General features: G+C 38.6%; 1 protein-coding gene across 3 annotated transcripts in view; it reads right to left on the bottom strand.

Moving 5' to 3' along the window:
* SEC14L1 (SEC14 like lipid binding 1) overlaps positions 1–22,863 on the bottom strand; it is a 44,066-nt gene that overhangs the window by 15,803 nt on the left and 5,400 nt on the right. For all 3 annotated transcript variants that reach the window (XM_075519186.1, XM_075519188.1, XM_075519187.1), the window contains 4 exons: positions 3,097–3,246; positions 2,875–3,006; positions 664–792; positions 182–416 (listed from right to left, as the gene is read on the bottom strand). In XM_075519186.1, coding sequence (XP_075375301.1) covers positions 182–416; positions 664–792; positions 2,875–3,006; positions 3,097–3,246 — 646 coding nt within the window. The remainder of the gene's footprint in view (positions 1–181; positions 417–663; positions 793–2,874; positions 3,007–3,096; positions 3,247–22,863) is intronic.

A 22,863-nucleotide genomic window follows, 5' to 3' on the forward strand; every position in this document is an offset into this window, starting at 1 on the left:
CTCATAACAGCTATCCAAGCTATCCCACATTCCTGCTTTGCAAGCCTGCACTTTAACATTGCATGTTACCAAACAAAGAGCCAATGTGAAGATTTTTGGCTGCCTGTGAGAAGCAGCACAGTGCTGAGAGCCTCCACAGTACAAAGAATCCCACTAAAACAAATCAGACCACCATACATACCATCAGGCGTTCCTGCTGTGGGCTCCGAGGTGCTGCTTGAGGTGTTGAGGATCTCCTTATTGGTCAAGCCCTCCTTTGTGGCAGAGTCTGGTATATTAATGGCAGGTGAAACTGGTCGTCTTGTGTGGGATGTGCTGCTCTCCAACTTGCATGCAACAGGAGGAGTCCAACGAGGAACAAAAGTTATTCCTTCTTCCTCCAGCTGCTTCAGGTAGTATTCTATTATTTCTTTTCCCTTCAAAAAGGAAAATTTACAGCCAGTAAAAACACCCATTTAGAAACAGAAAGGATTGGGCTAGAAACCCATTGGCCAGACCTCTCTAAAGATTCCACTTGAAAACACAGACCTACACACACATACTGCCCCAAGCTAAAGAGTAAACAGCCCAGCTTTTTGAGCAGAGCAGCCTGTTACTTAGCAGCAGCTACACTGTCTTTTGGTAACTTAGAGCCAGGCACCTCCTTCATGACTGCAAGCTCACCTTTTTAATATTGCTGGTGTACTGCTTCATGGCAATCTTTTCCACTGTGCTTTCAAAACCAAAAAAAGATTTTATATCCAGACTTGCTGACTGTTCAAAACAGGTCCAGTCTTCATTGTCAGGATGAACCTATTAGTTAAGAGGAGGTGATACAGTTTAGCTACCCATTTAGTATTTTTTTCCTCACAATATTTGAAATGACTGTTTCTTGTTTTACAGGTTCACATAATCAAAACATTCAAGTGGAATTTGCAGTCTTTCGCTTCATTTGCAAAACACAGTTTGGAAAAGGTAACGCTGAAGAATAACGCTAAAGAACAAAAAGCTGAGAAGCCCTCCTATAGTCTCATGGCTAGCACAGCACATTTTTTTCTTAACAAGAAAGGAGAGGCTAGAGAAATACAGGTGCACCAGCCAAGAGCCAAAGGACTAGCACTTTTATCCAATTAACACTATATCCTTCTAGAGATGGGCTGTGACAGTAGTGTATCTGTGGAACAGGGTAAAATACTCCACCATGAACTTTCTGCTGGTGCTGCAGGTTAGACTGATAGACCAAGGCCAGCTAGCTTAGACTGCAGCAAGTACAGTGTAAGCATTTCCAAGCACTGCAGTCTAGACATGTTTGCAACAGACATACTGCAATAGATCATTCCCTCATTAACCTATGAAGTACCTTAGTATTTTGTAGACTGAAAACTATTTTACTTTGTTCTCCTACAATAATGCTACAGAAAGTATAAACTTCTCATTCGGTTGACAGCTGAATAAGCTATCTCAGAGCACTCTCAACTTTCTTCTTAGCTTGTATCTTAGTTTGCTAAGAGATGATCCTGAAACAGAGATGTTACTACTCTGAAGGAAAGCTGTTTTCTAAACTCTCTTCAGCTAAAAAAAAAAAAACAAACTTGTCTAAAGGAATTTCCAGGCTGGGCTCTGAATTCATAGTTATACAAACATCACAGAAGGCTGGATTTCTGAGCATGCAATTGCCCTGCTGCCTTAAGGTTCCCCTCCCACTCACAACATGCTAAAATTGACTGGGAACAGTATCACTTTATAACAAGACAACTACAGAAAAAAAACCCACCACCATTTCCCTTCATTTGCTTCTTCTGCATTAGGGAATTGGGGGCACAAGAATAGCTTGTATAGCCTAAGTAAGTACAAATCGTAATAACAACATTTAAGACTCTTCCTCTCCTTTCATAAATTCAATTATAAAATAACTTTAATAAGAATGAACTTTTAAAAAATATTTATTCTTGAATTAAAATTCTGGTTTTGTATTTACCTACTAATTTCTTCATTGAGTAGAGCAAGGGCAAGGAGAAGTGTTATGTTTTGTACATATTTATCACATGCACTTTTCTGTACAGCATTTCCCCTGTTTAAACAGGGCTTTCACAGAAAAATTGCAGGTGGAAAAGTATTTTTAAGAGTGCCTTGGAAATAATTGCAGAAATAATAATAAAAAAATAATCAGATAATAGTTTCAAGTGGGTTTGACATTCAGTGACCTTTTAACCATGGCTCTGTACACAACAGAAAATGTTATCACCTGCAGATAAAAAGAATGCTACAATACAAATAAATCGGTTACATTTGCTAGCTTTGATTTGACCTTTAACATCGATTTGAAGTTTTACTGCTATACATGTGCGCTGTATGAGCCCATTAGTATTGGCTAAGCCATTCAGAAAAAAACCACGACCAGAGCACAGCAGTAAGCATGCCATCAGACTCCTTTGTATCAGAAAACATCTGCACTGAAGATGAAGAACAGCCACAATGGAAAGAATTAGGTTAAAACATAATTGACTTAATGAACATTTGTCTGAGCTGAGCAGAAGGCAAATAAGCTATGTTGAACTTTCCTTTAACAGTTCTGTCAGGGTATCATCAGCCTCACCAAGCCCTACGCTGCTATTACAGACCACAGATTTGCCTAAACAGAGCTGTCAAACACAGCAAATTATGTTATGTTCTGCTCTCCAAGAAGATGCTCAAAGCCAGAGGGTGCCAAACTTGTTTCAGTTCTTCAAGCAAGTGTGTTACATTTAACACTAACAACGATTATCACTCATGGTGTGTTGGTTATTTTTTCTTGCAAGGCAAAAGCCAAGAACAACCTAACTTCTATGTATGAGTCCCAAAATCTGAACACTGTCTTAGCTCCATCTGTAGCACCAGCAAGAGCCTGTTACTCACTGTGTAACAGCAGTGTTCATTAATAATGACTCTATTAGAGAAGGTTTCATTGTAGGCTTCTATATGTAAAGTCCTTTCTCGTCTATTCAAAGAATTCTTCTGGACAAAGTAGACATAATCCACTCCTGCAATCTGAGGAAGATGACATAGATTCCATTAAGATACAATATTCATGTGAAAGGATATCCAAAAGTATAAAACCGGCACTTCAAACCTAATCACCTTTTTCAATAGCCGTGGTGCGTCTATATCCAGCTTACAGCGCCGTTCAATCACATGGATAGCTTCATCCTCACTCTTGTATTCGTTTACAGTGTCACTGGCTACAAACATAGGGATCAGAGGACACGTAGGAAACCTTCTTTCATATGCCTATAAAGATGGAAAGAGAAGAAAACAAACTATCATCACAACTAATTCCTGAGGGTGTGCGTAGGGTTCCTTCATTGACATCACCAGCATTTGGAGGCACAATGCCCTTCACACCTTTCGTAGAAGGGATTGAGCCTTCCTGGAGTCCACGTTATACCTGAAAAAAGTCACCGTGCATTCCAAACAATCCATTTATTAATACATTCCTAATATAGCCCTTTCCAGGTAAAAGAATTTTTAAAACCACACACGAAATACCCCATTTCTCCCTGCCCTCCAGAAAGGAAATTGTTCATTATGTACAATGGCAATCCTCTTGTCAGCAGTAACAGGAAAATAAGACCCTCTAGTTCTAAAATACCACAAGACAAAACAATTACGTGTTAGATTAAAAAAACCCACATGCTAATTGCCGGTGTTTCACCAAGCTGTCTAGAGGGTTTTTCCATACAGCTCCCAAAGGTCTAATAAAAACATTTCAAAGCCTGTTTCTTAAGCTAATAGAGCTCTCAACCTCCCCATGCACAGAGTATTCATAATGATTTCACTGCACAGTTTATCAGCTCGCAATTTTGTCCAACAACATACAGTAAGTCTTTCCAATACAATGAGGCCATTTCATACTTTTGAAAATTTAAACTTTTTGCAATAATGCAGAGCCAGCAACAGCTTTGATTCTGCTTGAAGAATATAGTCATGCCAATAAGTTCATCTCTGAATATTTGACACACAGAAGGAAGATGGTATTAAATCAGACATACTTGGAAAGGATAGTTCAGAATCTGGGATCTGTAAAACCGGTAAGAGGAAAATGGGAGTTATCCCCATTAGTAAACTTGTTGAATTTTAGTTTTAGAACCACCATGGCTGGACAACACAACACAACTTCCCCCCCCCTTTTCTTAGTCACTAGTGTACCTCCACTTCTCTTTGGCTTTTTTCCCTCATGGGGTGGCAGTAAAGTAACCAATTCTTTAGCCTTCGTTCCAAATTCTGAATTCTTTCATTTTTGCTATTATCAGAACCTAGTTAGCTTTGGTGAAAAGGTAGGATTTGCAAGGTGTCCCAATGCAGAAGAAAGTTTCAGTAACGTAAATAAAGTAAAGCTGAGAGCAGAACATGAAACAATCCTTTAAAAGAGCTAAAATATCCACTCTGTCCTTTTCAATAGTTTTAACTGCTCTCAATATAGCTGGGTTGCAGCACAGGCACAGCACCAAGACGGAGAGGGTGTGGAAGAAAATAAGCAGCAGCTGCAGAAAGTATGCAATGGTGGCACTGAAAGAGAAAAGGTCTCTTAATTCTCTCTTTATAAGAATAAAAATACTTAGATTGAATGCCGTGTTACTATGGTGACAGTGGTGCAATGCACTAAAACAGTGTCAGCTTTTTTCCCCTCGTGCATATTTTTAAAGCATTTTTGCAGCATGATTGTCCTGCATTCATAAAGCTCCTCTGTAACATACTATACATATGTCCAGTGAATGAGTACACATGCTCCTTTTTTCAAATTTTTCATCTGTGCACAGCTGATTTTGTTTAAATTAAGAATAGAAATAATTTCTGGGTTCAGAGATGTGTGCACAATAGAAGTGACAGAGCATTAGTGTTGTAACACAATAGCAAGCAGTGGGGAAAAAACCTTTCACAACTCCAAGAGAAAGGGAGGATGGGTTCTATTAGTATGGTATAAGAAGTTTATTTCTTTTATGAGGCTTTTGTTGTTCTGGACAGAAGGCTGTACATTTTACAGTCATTCAAGAATGTCAGCCTTCTCACTGAATAAGTCTCAGCATTCTCTCTAAATTAATCCCTATTTTAACTATCCTGACTGTAGTTAAATGTTGTCCTAAATCAGAAAAAGGAAAGATTTCCAGAAGAAGCAGAATTGAGAAGTATTTCTGGTTTTCAGGTTGCTTCATTTAATATTTTATTTTATTTTGAGGACCTTATGTTACAACCATTATTTTATAGATGGGAGAGAAGGGGAAGTAGATATCTAACATTTTTCTCACTGTTTTAAAAGTATTTTTACTTTTGGATCACAATGAGTTTTCCCCATCTGAGTAGCCTCTTCTATGCCAAGCCTTTATAAGTCTCCTTCATTGCACATATTGATGCATTTCTCATCTTAGTCCTCAAAATGCTTCCCATTTGCCCTGTGAACACTTGCAAATTACAACATTACCTGCTCAGAAGTGTTTATTGAACTGTGAGCAAAAAATGCCCAAGAAGAATTTGTTGTTCATAATGGGAAGACTGAATTGAATGTGTTCAATTTGGAAGAGAACAAAATAATTATCTTGCCAAAAGTTGGCAAGCTCAATGCTTACAGCAACAAAGTACTTGACAGCTTCAAAGAGATTAACAGCGACACAGGATTCTTCCTTCCCTAAAGAACACGCACACAGAGTATTGAAAACTGTTCACAGTCAATTTTATTGGGCTCTTAAATTTGGCTGGTTTTATTTCTTTGTGTACCATTGCCAATATGTTCTTGTAATGCATCATTTCTTAGCACAGCCTTGTTGGAAGAAAAAGTGATTATAGTAAACCATAGCCACATCAAAATATTCCATCTGATTTAAGCATAGCCCTCTCTTCCACATGTGGCAAACAGTTCCCTCCCACACTGCAGAGTGGGCAGGGAAAAGCTGCTAAAGACTATAGGACACTGAAAGATCTCGCTTCACCGTGGACCAACACAACACAGGAAGAAAACCTGTAATTTGTGGTACAACAGAATAAAGAGACACACGAGACAGAGCAGCACATGCATCGCCAAGACTGGAACTATTAAAAAAGCATGAGAAGATTAAAGAAAGATCAAACGCTGCTTTTTCTTTTCTAATAATAGAATTTAATGGATTTTTCCACATTATTGGGGTGTTTTGAACCAGAAATTTTGTCTCAAGTCCAGCTTTGCAGACAGGAAAAACTGAACTGCATTATCCAATACTCCTTTAAGCAGTCTGATAAAGCAGAGTATGCTTTATTATTCATGTATAAATGTATTTATTCATACATTTTTCCTGTATGATAGATCTCTCTTTACAAATAAAATCATTAGATATTACACACCTTTCTCTCAGGATTTCAGTTGTACTATATAGATACAAACACAAAAGGCAATTAGTTCCTCAAAAGCAAAGCAGCTGCAGTAATCCTGATGGACTCAACACAAGAGTGAAATGCTGTTGCTGTAGGACTAAATGCATCTAAGGAGGATATTGCAAGGACATTACTTAATTTTACCGTTTTCTTCTGTCACATTTAAAAAATACGGTGTGGAGATTCCGATATGTAACACAAGTGCAGGTGTGCTCATCCTCAAACCCTCTACAGTTGGTGCTGGGCTTGACATGAAAAGTTGCAAGGCCTCTGTGGCTGAGACATCTATGCACAGACCTTTCAAAAAATGATTTTAAGCCTGCAATTCTGTTGTTCCCTAATAATGTACTTTTACAATTTCCCACCAGCCTCTGGAACATTTGTGTACTCCAATATATTAGAAGCTGGCATTGTGCATCAAGAAAAACACAGTATGGTGAAGCAGCTTGAACTTCAAATTTAATGGGCTCATTATATAAACCCTTAACTTTCTTAATGCATGTTAACAGTAAGAACACTGACAAGCATAATTTCAACCAAAATAGCACTGTATTAAAGCTTCTTTTCCAACTGCTTCCCTTAGCAACTCATGTTCAGAGTAGAGTCAAAATAACAGGATTTATTTTACTTTTATCTTTGCTAGTATTTTAGCTGTGTTTAAAGACATGAAAGCAATTCAAAAGTGAGACTATTTTAAACCCATTGCAGTCATTTTTCATACCCAAGGGAATATACTTGCTGCTGCCGCCCTTAGATTCTGGGATTTAAGGTCAGCAATAATGGGATGCTTTCAAAATACCACCTTTAGAACACGATTTAGGTATGACCCCAACCCAATTTTCAGGAGCACCAAAGACTCATGTTCTGGCTTTTTGCTTCTCAAACCACGCCTAAAGCTAATAAAATACCTTCATAATAGGCTCAGTCCTCAGGGGAGAAAGTCAGTCATTTATGCAAATAAATTACTCAGTTTCTCTGGCCAGATTAATATATTCCCAGTCTCCTACCTTAAAGGATAGGGATTGTTCAATATTTCCATTAGGTGACTCAAAACTAATTTCTGTGCTTACAAGAAGAAAAAAGATCTGACAAAACTTGCAAGCAATCTTACACTGTGCTGTTATTCTTATAGTAGCTGAATCCTCCAAATAGAACTAACCTGGTGAAATAAGTAGGAATTTTAGTCACCATTCAGAACGTGAAGCATATTGAGTGCTTTCTTCATAGCTTAATTGCATGAAACAAGCTGTGAAGATGTTTTATTTTAGATGTTTTCTGTTCAAAATTGCTAGAACAGTAACCTTCTAAGAGTAACACAACATTCTCCAAGGACACCTCAAGAAAACACATGAAGAGATTCATCCTGGCAATCGAATCTAGTTCACTGCATTTTGTGTGTGCCACATACAAACTTTAATTTGTCTGCAATACCTGACCATGTTTGGGTACTAATCTGCAAGTGCATACCAACATTCACCATGCTTTCCTATCCACTTGGGTATGGGGAATTTCTGAATTATTCCTAAACACACAAGAAACAAGAAGGGTCACTCAAGCAGGATGCTGCTCCTAGCTTGACAGGCTGCATTCCAGCAGCTTGATCATTCCTACATATCACTGTATCCCCTTCCTCCCCCTGCATTAGAGCACTGTAGATCAATAGGAAAAACATTGACTCATGGGAGGCCAACCAAGAGGTTTTAAATTCTTGGCAGCTGCATTTGGAAAGAAACAATTCTGGATTAACTCTTGCAAATCAGCAGATACCTTCTCATCCCCCATATACTGCTGCTCGTAGCTCTTACCATTCTCTTTATAATACATACGTTTAAAAATCATTATACTTCTACAAAGAAGTGTGTATCTCGGTGCCAGTGTATCTCATGGATGTTAGTTCATGCATTAGTAATCAGCCTGAGGGCGTGCATGTGGAAGAAAGCAGATGGTTAGAGCGGATATACCTCAAAAAGCTCTAGAAACAGGCTTTTTTGGTAAGGTAGCATTCCCAGGCACCAGGAAGGGGGAAGTGAACTGGACTGCAGCTTGGGAAGCAAAAACCATCTTTGATATAAAGGTAGTCAGCTTTTTGGAAAGGAACATTTCTGTGAACCCAGTTCTGGAAGGACAAACAGTCCTCTAAAAGGATACCTTCACTGCTACAAGCCAAGTGCCTGTCACCATGCAAGCAGCCCAGTTAAACTTTGCTTTTTTGCAGTTAACTTCCCCATCAGTATGGCTCTCCACCACAGCCCTTGTTCAAAGTAGGCTTAAGTGTTTTTTTCTCCACTGTGTTTTCACTTCATTAAATGTTCTCGTTTACAAAGAGAGAAGTTATTTTCTTATTGCTGGGAAACAAATGCTGCTTGGCAGTGACTCAGTACTAAGAACTCTTTCTCTGGAAAAGACCAAGATGGCTTTAGTTACACAAGACTACAAATGAGGCTTATGGGGACTACAGACAACCCACCCACCATGAAAGAGGCAGGTTCAGACCTATGAATGAATGGCTGTATATAATCTGAAACACAAAAATTTTCTATATGCACATTTCTGGTCCTTGACAAATATGAGGTAGTTTAACCAACCTTATTTTTCAAAGTACTAGGATGATGACCCACTGCACAATTGGCATTTGTAAAAGTGGATGTCAGATGCAAGGTGACTTCCCTACTACTTTTCTTAAGAGTAGAGAACACTATGACTTTATTTTAAAAGGGAAAAAAAATGAGAGTTTAAGCTTTCCGTTGCAATTTCTACTAAAAAAAGTGTTTTAAAAAAAAAATCAAATTAGACCTAGAACACAATATGCTCCTCCAAAGCTTTTCCAGCAAGATTCACCAATGGTTAACCTGCTGGCTATCACAGCAAGACCAAACAAAATGTTTGCATAACAACTTATCACTGAACTGGATTTAAGCAATGAGAAAGTACATCAGGAAATACATTGTGTGGAAGCCCTTTGTCTGAATTAAAAATGATAATTCTCTACCTGAGAGCTGCTTCAAAGATCTTAAAGATCAAGACAAATTGAGCAGGCAGCGAGCATCCATTAAAAAAGAAGGTTCTGTGTTCCATCTTGTTTTGTTAAAAAAAGAAACCAATTCCCAATGCCCCACATCTGACTATACCTTCATTTTAATATATTAATTTTGGACAGGGAAAAACTCTTCCACCCTATGAAGAGCAGAATTTCACTGAAGAGAGGAAAATCCAGCCTTTACAAACTGAGCTGTTCTTGAGAAGGGTGTGAATAGCAGAGAAGAACTGGCAGAACATTCAATCTGACAGCCGTGCAGATGGCTCCGAGGGGACAGCTGCATCGTGTGGTGGGATGTATTCCGCTGAATCTCTTAAGACGAGAACTGCCTGACATTCACCTGGCAAATGTGAGTAGCCTCTTACCCTAAACTACAGGCAAGAGATCGTGCAACAACTCTCCTTTCTCCCCATCACACTTTACCACACTGGCAACTGCATCCTGATCTTATTTTACTTTGTCCCTCTTCCATCCTCCCTCCATTACAGTCCAAAAGCATTTTACCCTGTTGTGGCATTGTGGCACGAGTCACTCAGGAACAGGATATACTGTCTTCACCCTCCATTCCCTGGTACAAGATGAAATTCGGCCTCTTAAGTATTAATGATGAGTATATCCAAGATAAAATAAATAACCCTTCTATAAGTTACACAGAAAAATCAATAGGACAAGTCGATATCAATAAGACAAGCATTCTGCTTCATTTTAGAGGCTAAAAAGTTCTTGTTTACTACACAAGTGTACAAAGTGTTATTGACCTGGGACTTTCTGATTAAATGATCATTAGTGTAGCACTGGGAGCTAGCAGTTCCTGCACTGTTCACATGCAGTCTACCAAAGCAAAGTATTCCCAAGTAATTGCCCCGAACAGCCCAACTGCTTCTACTTTGCAGAAATACATTCCAGCTTTAAAGTTTGAAAACAATGGAGTTAGTCTAAAATTTTCATAAAGGGGGCTGTTAAAGTTTTATGTAATTATGCATCAAATCCTTGAACTACAATGGCTTTTTAGTTTCTGAAGTTTTAATTTTTTGTGGTTTTTTTTTTTAATATAGACCACACAAATACATGTTATTATACAAATTATAAGACAAGTACTAACAAGAATCTACTCTGCACAGATTCTGTTAATGAATTCTAATTGAAGGCTAATTAGTTTCTCAAACAGTGAGAGAAGCAAGCTTGAAAAACAATCTCAGATGTTCTCCAATGCAGTGAACAGAGCTTTCAGGTAGAGTATCTAGGAAGAGAAATTGTCAGTGGTTTGAGAACTTATTGCAGCATGATATTCAGATTCTTATAATGCTGTATTTATGATATTGCACTGAAGTGGTACTTAAATTTATAGCCCAGGTCTATGTCTCTTCTATTCAGAAGATCCAAGGGCCCAACTGATTCAAGAGAGACTAACACTGAATTAGTTATGACCATGTAGACATTATTGGATCCTGCACAGGTATTGAAGTATTCCCTGTGCTCCAAACACCCACAGGTGTTAAACAACCTGTGCTCTAAGCAGCCCATACAACCCTACACACACTGATGATCACTACAGACACCATTTCATCAACATCACCAGGGCTTCACTTGATCTTGTTAAGAGTATGAAGTGCTAAGATGACTTGCTGTTTACAGTATCCTCGTCTCTAGAAAAGCATTTGAAGCCAGTCAAGCCAGTAAATTGAGCTTTCTCAGCTCGCCTCTCCTTTTGTGGAATGGAAATGAAATTCCTGAGAAATTCTCCAGGAAGCCAGGAGCCAAGGGAAATGAAATGAACTATAAGCAGAGGTGGACAAGAAAACATTTCTTTCTCTGGAATTCACCAAAGCCATTAAATTCTTGCCACTGACAGCTCCTCTGTCACTCAAGAGTTCTTTGCATGGAAGAGATGTTTTTACTGGGTGTACAGAAGAGCATAATCGCTACGCCCCCTTGTCTTCTTTTGATGCTCATATTTGTTTAAAGGGGTCCTCTTGATTTAATCATGTTTCATTGAAAAGGATTTCAGACCCTACACTGCTATGAATGACCCACTTATACCTTCCAAACGTCCACAAAGAAAGAGGAAGGGAGGATAAGAAGAGAGATTTAGTCAATACATTTAAATTCACCTCATTGCTTAACTATATAAAGCCTTATGTTTCAATACTTTGTATGAAGAGAGCAGGACTGTTCTGTCCATTTTTACATTTAGCTGTATTAGAAGCCCAGAGTACTTTAAAGCTAAGTATCCAGTTACGTTTCTTGCATATTTCAGATATACCCTGCTCCTAGATGGTATGAACAGAGCTAATGAAAATCTGTTAAAGTAATCTTGTGGATGTCACTATAGAATAAACAACACATATTTGTTCTACCAAGCAGGTTAATGGGCCTGCCACATGCAAAGCAGGCACAGCAATTTGCTGCTCAAATCCTAGAAACACAGCGAGAAAGCTTCTGACCTTCACATTCATTCTGCAAACTCCTGAAACAGAAAGCATCTGAAAGCAATGAGGACATTGCCCACAACCATTACAAAATAACCCAGTACACAGACCAAACTCAAATTGAATAGCTACTTCGTAATGTCGTATGAAGAGCTTTGATTCAATAAATTAAAAATATCTATGGAGTCAGGAAAGAGCACAGAAGCTATTTCTGTGCTTTAGCTCAAATAAGTTACTCTAGCTGAGACCATAAAAATTTAGAGACAATTTTTTGTTTGCTTCTGGATCACCATCACTCCAAACAGCACTGACCCCCAGTCACCCAAAACATGTACAGGATATACACAGGGGAAGCAAAGCAACCTTTCAGAATAGAGACCCTGTGGCTTCTGACAAGGAACAAAGCTCTATTACACATAACAGGCAGTATTAACACGTATCTCCATGCAGCTCTGTAGACACAGTCCAGGCTACTTCACACTTATTGAATCTCTTTGAAGTCTTCTGCAGTGTAAAAGGAACAGCTTCATGTTAAATTTCAAGCATAACAATAGTTTATACACACCGCAAACCACAAAAATAATGAAACACCACTGAAATGGTATTATAAATGAAACTGTATGCTCAATAGCTTGCAGTTAGAGCACTGCTTATACAACACATCATACACCACCCTGGCTTTCTGATGACAGGACCTTTCATGTGTTAACACTGCTACAAAGCACCTTCAAGTGAATGTAATAGCACTAACACACAAATACTGGCATTTCTGTTCATCTCCTTAGTTCAGGCAGCATTTCCATGGTTACAGTGTTGATCACTATTGGTTTTAAGTACATTCCAAATATAGACCAAATGCATAGCGTGGCATTTTAAACAGCCCTAATAACTACCCTGCAGGCTAGTTCTCGTAAACTAACTTTGAGTCCCTCTGAGGTGTAGTGCACTCACAAATACGCTATAGTGCTGCCTGAAAATTCAGCAAGCATACTGTTCATTATGTCATCCAGGTTGTTTGTAAAAGCAGTCACTGAAGCTGGACAGATCTTCAAGCAATCTCATCACAGCATCTGCACCATACTCAAACTTCAGTACCCATCTTAAAAATAGGTTTGTCTTGCTTGTGCTTAAACTTCTTTCCTTTGAGGCCATCATGCAGGGATAGCATTAAGAGTCCTACTGAAATCAAAATATCCTTACTGCACAAAACATTACCCCAAACCATGTGCACTTTGGAATATTATTGTAGCTGCCAATCACAGGATACTGTTTGCAAGAAGTAGCAGAGAATGTTTTGAAGAAATTCATGCCATGTATGCACTGACTAGATAGCATTATGCATATTTGCATCACTTTAACAGGATTTAGAACTAATTATCTTCTACTGCTATTAAAAGTTAGAGAAGACAAACCCAACCTCAAGACAGTAGTAACAATTTCAGAAAAAAACCCCACACTTTTCCTTGTAGTAATTTAAAAAGTTTACACACATTTCAGAGTTTTAGTTTACATTCTCTGTGAAGTATATGTAAACCAAGGAAGTGCTCATTTTTCTACTAGCATACAAACCAGAAATCAAAAGGATTCCACAGGCAGCATATTGAAAGGATGCTCCATTTACATAGCACCTACAACTAAGTATCAGTAAAACTCTAAGCTTATCCAAGGAAATACTTGATAATATATATTCATAAAGCATTCTTGACAAAGTTGAGTTATACTAAAAAAAGCATAACATATTTGCTTAAGACTGCCCAAAACCAAAAAACAAGGCAGGGGATAGAAGAAAAGGCAAAAACGAGGAAGAAGGAGTTCCTGGGGGACAGGAAGGTCTGAAGCAAACTTCCTCTGTATTGCAGTATAAATGTGTAGGCTACAGAGCTAGTGAAGCTCAGCTTCAGCATCCAGTGTTTTCAAGCATGAATAAAGTTACTTTAATATTTTAATGTTTCATTAAAATAGTTTAGACCTCATAAATAAAGCAGGAGATTCAAAACAGGCTATGAAGAAATCCTCCAGGTAAGTGGAATTTTACTGGTAATTCACTGTCGAGTTATGCAACTGTGGTAACCAACTTACCAGACCGAGCAAAGAGCCTCTGCTTTCCTGCACCGGAAGAAACAGCCAGACAGAGAAACCTCTGTTCTCACGAGGGATGTGACCACTCAAGCCACTCATGTAGGCTCTTTCTACACAGATCACTACTTTATCTCCCTCAGTGTACCCTTCCTGCATGGATACTATTCAATAGCTAGGCATTTTCATGTCAGAAGAGTGGTCACAGAGTAGCTTTACTAGCAAAATTATAGTGCCCTGATTGCTGCATACAGCTGCATGTAATGAAACTGGAAGTGGACTGGCTGGCTCTTAACCACCTGAGAACCATTTTGCTACATGCAGAGACACAATCTTCTTCCAGATAAAAAGTAAACTCTTCAATGGTTTAATGCAACTTTATTCAAACTTTTGATGGTAAAAGGTGTACTGATTCAGGCAAAACAGTTTGGGGATAAAGAATCTGACCTGAAGACAAGGGCTAACATTCCATCTTTTATCTGTAAAAGATGATCTTTAATAACCACAGACATGCCTCAACAGTACTTTAATTGGAAGAGTGGTTTCTTTAAAACAGATAGAAGTCATTTGTGGTTTACTTAAATAAATTTGCACAGCTGGAACCGTGTAATATTTGATTCTCATATGGGAGCCTGAATGTTCACCTTCAGAGACCAAATGAATCACCAGGGTGGGATTTGAGGAGAAAGTGGATAGCAGAGTAAGAGTTACACCTGCTTGCCTCCCAGACACTCACAAGAGGATCATTAATTCTATTCCTCCCTTCAAGAAGTCCAGAGAGCCCAAAAGAGCCCAAGGCATAGTGCCACTCCACTAAAGAGCAGGCAAAGCTAACTTCAATTGCAGCCTTTGCACAGTCCTGAGACATGAATCTCTAAAATGAGAAGCTAGAAGAAAGAAGTTGGGCAAGTACCACTCTTCCTCAAGAAAAAAAAAAAAAGACTAAGGACAGAAAACCCAAACATGCTGAATGTAAACAAAATAATTTTAATCTTGCTTTCCTTTGTAATAACATGGGAAAGCCCAGCCATTCAGGTTAGGTTGGCTTGTGACTGGGAGACCAATATCAAATTGCTGGTCAGAAAAAAACCTGACATTGCTGTGGTCTAGGTTGAAGGTGGAACATCAGGGACAGACTTTATAGCCATGCGCTGCTATAAAGTTGTCTTCAGTGCACACAGACCTTAGCTGACTTAGTGGGGGCAACAGCAATATCAGATTGACTTGCAATTTCACTTTAACTTGTTTATATTAAATGCATGTGCAAAACTATTCCAAAGAGAAAATGAGTGTTTGCTCTGCCCCTGTTCCAAGCAAGACAGATGGAAATCAGCTCTGGCCCAGAAGCCACGTAGCTCTGAGCACAACACTTTTTTTGACAGAATGTGCCCTGCAATTAGAGTCAACTTCAGTAGTTTCTAGGATAGGAAACTTGGCTTCTGACCCCAATTGCACAGGACATGACTGTTTTGGCTGAAGATGAAAGTACTATGGAGATGAGGCTGACCTCCAAAAGGGCATCACAGTAAAGGCTGGCAACAGGCCAGTGAAAGCTTAAATGCTTGGAGACCAACATGCGATTACTGGGGAATGTGAGCTATTCTCAAGCACTTCCTATATCTCTGCAACAATGGCAACATATAAACCTTTACACAAAACAGGAACATATCTTTCTTTGACATTTTTAAAATAACCTTAATGGTTCACAGTAATTTTGATATGTGTGTTTTACCATTGCTTGTAAATACCCATTACTTGTCTTACAGCAGCTGAACAATGACAACTATGTTCTGCATTGCTAACAGGCATCTCACAAATGCACAGCATACTGTCACACTGAAAGCAGAATTTGGTACTTAGCTTCCCCATTCCTTTCCAGTTAACAAAATTGCGTGCCTGGTTCCTCCGCAGTCAGTTTTACTTTAAAATTCAGCTGCAATCTTACTGTGTCCACTGAGGATCTATTTTTGGAACAGTCAAATATTCTGCTCTATTGCTCCATGCTTAAGTCTCACTTTTATGAGTGCTACAATTGGTATTCGTCACTTTTTTGGTCTTAATCACAGACACTTTCAATAAGCAGGTCTGTTAAAACACTTTTAACATCTGGAATATGTGAGGGTATGTATTTTATTTAAAATGCATATAATACATAAAATTATTACTGTGTAGACAAAATCTAATTTATGAGCGGGGGAAGAAAGGATGACTACAGCATTGCTACAGTATAGGCTCAGAATTCCTCATTAAACCATTGTCTGAAAGGTTAAAGACTTGTACTACCACAAAGAACAAAGTCTCCTGATCTCCATCCAGACCAACCCCCCCCCCCCCCCCACTGCTTGAAGGTTCAGTGAAACAGGTTTGACTTCATTGTCTCAGACTGGACCCACCAGGTTTTAATTTGGCCCAGAGGCAACTGGCCTCCAGGCACTGCAAGAGTGATTTCACTCTACCAAGAGTATAATCAGTAGAGTATAATCAGTGCAGTGAAGAAAGCTTTGCCAAAAGGGCAGAATTCAAGATAAGTAGCATGGCTCAACCGTAAAGGTCTCGGTTTGGCTTTTGGACCAGCAAAATATCAGCTTCCAGGTAGAGAGCAGCTGTACTCTATTAAGCAAACCAATTAAAATGTATTAAGTACATCAATTAAATCTTGACCATTCACTAATGTCAATGGCATGTCATCAAAATGCAGCATGATAGGGTCTCGGGCCTGCAGACAGTTTACCTCTTAAGCTGGAAAGTTAAATTTAACATTTTAAAAAAAATTTTAACCTTACATACATGTCTGATGTATCAGGAGCTGCCTATCAAAGGTTAAAAATAGATGGTGGAAGATCAACAGTAGAGAACAACAGTGGTTCCTCATATGGAATCATAACCTATTAAACAGACTGAGACTCATCACCGTGAAAAAGAGTAATTTAAAAACTGAGGGAGGTATCTTACAGATCTAACAGGGCAAGCAGCATGAAGAATGTGAGTAGGGTTTTATTGCCTCTTCCAACACAAGGAGCAGGTGGTGTGAAGCTGAGCGAGCAGGAGCCAGGCTCTAGATAAAGGATACATCTCTTGACAGAGTGTGTCATGAAGCACAAACTCCTGCTGGAGGGTGTCATCATAGAGTTCACTTGGCTCCAGAAAGGAATTGGGCAGGCACAAGAAACAAACCACATGCAGTGCTATTATAGACAACAGGCACATTCTGGACCAGAAGGGCTGTCAAGACACATCGCTATAAGATGAAAGAGTATCCAGAGAGAGTGTTACCATATGCTTATATCATTATCATCCTCTTCCCTAGAGGCAGATACTGCCCTTGGCCACTGCCAGATACATAGCACACTAGCTAGATAGGCCTTACGGTGCAATTCAGTACTGTGGTTCTCATTAAGAGACAGAATACAATCCTTTTCCCCACATCCAAACACATCATTAAGATATCAAGAACTGGGTAATACCACTGCTAGATGCATCATTGGCATGTTCAGGTGGTACAACTTCTGCACTCCTGAATCTGCTCCCCAGCAAAATACAAACAGAAAGATACCACCTAGCTTCAAAAGATAAGCCAATTAAAAAAGAACAGTCAAGACTCCTTTGATTCTTTTCTAAAAAGCAATTACAATCATAGATTATAGACCATCAGCTCTTTGTTCTTTACCCTCCTTTACAGCAAAGAAAGACAGACAAACAAAAGAACGAATCCGTTTAGTCAACACAGAACAAACAAGTTCAAGTGAAATTGCTTTAAATCCTGTTCATTACAACATCAGTGGCTGCACCATGCAGACCATGAAACACTTCAATAGAAATAAGTAATTTCATAGAGCCATGAATTCAGTAATGAAGAATTTATCCACAGGCCAATGAATTGCACAGCAAAGAGAGAATTTTGCAAATTAAGTAGTATAATTTACACACTGAATGAAATAGCCAGAAAAATGTCCTCTGGAAAGGACTCTACTGACTGATGTTCCTGGACTAGACTTAATGTCTATGACATTCACATTTTACACTACATGAAGAGACACAATGCACTCGAGAAAGGAAGTGCTCTCATCAGGAAACTAACTGTTCCCCTTCTGTTGTGGCATAAACAAATACAAATGACACATCGCCAACCTGACCATCACCAGAGAAATACTCATTTTCACAAAATGACATCTATTATTATCAAAGCAGTATGATAGAATATTACAACAGCAGTAGGCAAAGCAGAACGTTAAAGTTTCAGCCTCTCTGTGACTGATAAGAGGTTTGCAATGTAGTTTGAAACTGTTACAGAGATTGATCTGCATATATTCCAAAAAACACCTATACTCAAGTTTTGAGAATATAAATAACATCAGAATGAAAACAGTTGTAATTATCCAACAATCCAAAATGTACATAACCCTACAGATTTAGATATTTAACTTCATATATCTGACCATGACAGTCTTGAAATGCTAATTTAAGAGAACCCAAATGTATATAATTATAATTAAAACAGTTTGAATAAAAATTCATTTTTAATACAAAAGGGTAGCTTCTCTTTGCTCCCTCCCATGATCCCTCTGCTGTCACCAGAGTTAAAGCTGTTGGATTCCAAGAGCCCTGTGATATTTTTATTTTCAAATTACTGATATATAGTCCCCAAACCTTATTATCATAAAGTAAAACCCAAGAGGAATCTAAGACAGAAAGTGTTCAAATCTGATGTTTCATACATGAATACAAAGCAAGAAAGCCAGCCAGCCAGCTCACATGCTACCCCATTAGATCATACAAAATACCTTTTTTTTTTTTAATTTTCATTTTTCTAAAGTAAGGACAGATTCCTCTTTATGCCAAAGCAACTCTCAGAATCCACAACTCCGAGCCATTAAGCACAATTTGCAAATACTTTGCACCGCTAAATAATACCAGGCCTGAAGACTGCTGAATCAAGTTTCTAATGGCCCCTTCATTTACTGTTACAGCAACGGGCTTCAGCATTTTTCAAACTGCAGATCCCTAATTATTTCCCCATGGAATCAAGGGCTCCCGCAGCGCAACATGTACTGACAAATGCCCTGCTGACTTGCTCTTTCTTTCTTGTGGCCAGCTGCCATCAGCTCACTAACAGTGCAGGAGGGGACGAGCACCTGTGCCCACAGGGGTGCTCATCAGCCTTAAGTGAGCCTGGTGAGGAAATGAGGCTGACAAGGTATTTATTTTCCTTTTTTCCAAGACAGCTTTTGACCAGCCTATCTCCCTATACTGGCTTGCTGATGAACATGTCTTTGCAAGAAAGCAACAAGAGCAAGCTGGAACACCAACTCAGTTATAATGGGAAACCACATATTCGGTTATGTTTCTCTGACCCTTAGAAGAGAGAGCCCATGAACCACAAGCTGAAAACCTCTGTGGACTGGGCGGAAACCAGTATTACTTGAGCAAGAGCAATGCAGAGAAAAGCCAAGACCTTGGGACCTGATCTCAAATTTTGATGGCTCATTGCTTGCTTGTACCCTTTTGGCAAAGCTGCAGCAGAGCCCAGATGATGCCAGACAGCCCTTCCAGCCACCTTGCCACCATATCTTCCACCAGCGTGAGTTCTTGGCATGACTCTCACCTCAAACATCACCGATTACAACTGAAACAAGCTGCATGCAAATTGACTGTGAGAAAGCCAAATTATTAAATTATCTGTAATAGCTCCTACTTAAGATTTTACCCAAGCTGCTAACCTGATCTGTCTTAACTATATCATAAAAATTAGATAAAAAGAGTTAATAATTCAGTTTAACAGCCTAGTTCTTCATTTAGAATATATACACAGTAATTTTAAACTACATGAAAAATTTGAAGACAAATTCACTTGGGAGAAAAGAAAATAGACCATTTAAGACTAACCTGTAATTAATTTTAACTTGAGCTAATTAACAGATTTCCTTGCAAATTCTCAGAAGATTCACTCTCTATTCAGAATGCAATGGTTTAAGACCACATCACCGCCCTCCTTCCAGAAACATACTGAATTCAAACTAAGTGCAAAGCAAAACCAATCTTGGTTATGAAAATCACAATGAATACCCCTCAATTCTGTGTTCCAAAACCTGGACTCTGATTGAATGTGCTTTATGGAGAGTCCTCAGGGGTTGCTTCCAATCCCTCAGGCTCTCCTTCTGCTCCCTCTTTCATGGTGTGCTTGTTTCCTAAAAGCGTAACAGCTGAAATATTCTGCTGTAAGACAGCAGTAAGAGCTCCACAGGAACAGGAAACCCAGATTGCTCACACTGGAAGTGCACGTAACTGGCCACACCATACGGAAACACCTTATTCTATGTCTGCAGCTGACGTCTGATCTCTAAGCAACCTCTGGCTCCTCATTGGACATGCTTTTAGAATTAACAACAACAAAAATACACCGTATCTTCTTCCCATGAGGTTTTGAAGGCTTTTACACATACTCCTTAATGGCTAACCACACGTTAAATTACATGCATGAAGTTACACCTTTCCCAGATCATAACTGCAGTATCATGGATGTCTAGGACTCTGCGGAATGTGTTAACCACTTCCTTTCTGCCAGGTTCCCACGTGTTTAACTTCGAGATTTTTAAGTCAAAGCAACATCACTGGGCTGATCAACAGATCCTAGAGCAGCACTTCGCACCAGTCTCAGAGCTAAAACACCTGCAAAGGGTGAAAAGCTTGGAGTGCTTTCAGAACAAAGCAACAAGAACTGTTTTGATACATATTTTTCTTCTATTGACACCTTTCAGAGTTTGACAGTAGTGGTGTTTTAGCATTTAAAGTGTAAAAGACTTGTTAAAAAAACTGACTGAAAGCATTTGGTGAACAAGAGAACCGCAGCTGTCAGCTACAGTCAGGTCATGTGTTTGCCCACAAAAAACAGGAAACAGCTAGCCATGGAAATATCTAAGCAGGCCATGAAACAACACATAAATTGCACAGTAAGCAGGCTGCTAAGTCAATATTTTTCCCTAGTGTTCAACTTAACTCTCACATTTGTTAATCATGGCTCATTCCAAACAAGTGGCCAAAATTTCATTTGTTCTTTCTTGCAACACGTGCTAACACAAGAGGCCATCAGCAACAACATAAAACAGCAGTTAAACCGCAGACACTTAATATAAAATAAGAAAATCCATACAAGGCACTGTTCCACCGCAGTTTTACCAATGCATTTCCAACAGTAAATAAGCCTGAATTTTCAACAAATACAGGAAGCAAAGTAGATGAGAGTCTGGGAGTCATACAACAGAAGGGAAAACAGCTGAGCAGTTTCAGGAGCGGACACTCAGTTTGCTGCCTTCCCCAGGATTTACGTATTTGAGACAAACCCTCAAGGAGGTGCACGGCATCAAGGGAATAAATTACTTCTCTATACATTTAAAGCCTACTTTGTGCTTTCAAAAGCACTTGGAGAACAGCTTCCTTTTTCTCACTGGCCTCTCAGCCCCTCTTCACATGATGTGTGGAATGCATTTTTTCCAAGAAAAATAAAATGAGACTAGAAGGAATAAAAACTGTGGGCATTTATAAGCAGGTGTGGCACTTAACTTGATACATAGTTGTTGGGGTTTTTTTAATGACATTTTAAAGTAATAACCTTTAAAATGAAAAGATGATGGACTGCCTGATCAGGAAACTCATTACAGTCTAAATCGAGGGATTATACTTTGATTTGTCAATCTGAAAAAACAGATAAGTTTTTTCTAATCTACTCTATCATTGAAGCGTATTTATGCCATCTACATCTTATTACTTTCCTGTAATTTAGGGATACTTAAAATCATGGAGATTTACCTTAAACACTGTTTTTTTTCAGATCTATAAAAACCAAAGCAAGCCAGTCAGTCTGTTGTCCAAAAGCAGCAAATTTGAACCATTAAAAATATAATCAAAAGAGCACTACACATTATATTTATTAAGAAAGATCCATGCTTTAGGTACTTTAGATATTCTATCAGAACAAAGGAAAAACATGAGGCCAATTTTTTTTTTTAAACTATTTTGATGAGAATACATAGTTTGGAAGGAAGTAGTCTTCCGCCTCAAGGCAGTCCAAGATTAATTGCTATTTTTATTTTAAAATAAAAACCAAACGCATTATTTCCACAACTGCAAGCTCCTGACATTGATGACTAGTTTACCTACAGACTTCTCTTCATTGTTTGGCACCAGTGGAAGCTGACAAATGCCAGGAACTTTAACAAAGTGGAAACATTATTTTAGGTATTCAAAAGACTGCAAAATACCTTTGAAAGTCTGTCTCCAGTCACAGGCAGATTTGAAAATCTTAGCTTTCACAAAGCCACAAGTTCTTAAAATCTACATTAATGTGACTAAACGTAACGGGACAGGTTTAGAGCACACTCGCTGTGTTCAGTCACGTTACTATTCATATTTATTTCTGAAACTATGTAATTTGTGGCTGTAAATAGGACATTTTCTAAAGGGGCTGAAGAGCAATACATTTTCCACAGAGCTTCCAGAAACTCAAAAAACCCTTCTGGTCAATGGTTCAATTCAATATGTTTTTTTCAAAGATCTTACTTTTTTTCCATTCGCATAAATTCCACCCTTGGAATACCACAGTAGTTGATTATTCATTATTTAAATTTACTTTGTAAATTAAACTCAAGGGGAATTATCTAATGCATGTCAGACTGAAAATAAGCTTTGAATCTCCAAAGTTAATTTTAGCCTCGTGCGTGTTAAGAGAGCTTCAAGATTCAGGTTCTTAACTGCCTTTTAACATTAAGAACTACTTATTCAGCGAAGTCCCTATATTACTTTAAATGTAAACCTCTTTAAAGCTAACATCAAAAATTAAATCTATAATCTTTAAAAGCTTTATAAAAGCAGCTTCTCAGTTTTTCTCCAATATATTTAACCTTGGTAACTTGACAAGTGAGTCTAAGTAAATAGTCATTTTTCCACATCTCAGCTGCTTCCAGCATTACG

Source organism: Mycteria americana, chromosome 16, assembly GCF_035582795.1.
Source record: "Mycteria americana isolate JAX WOST 10 ecotype Jacksonville Zoo and Gardens chromosome 16, USCA_MyAme_1.0, whole genome shotgun sequence".
Classification (NCBI taxonomy): domain Eukaryota; kingdom Metazoa; phylum Chordata; class Aves; order Ciconiiformes; family Ciconiidae; genus Mycteria; species Mycteria americana.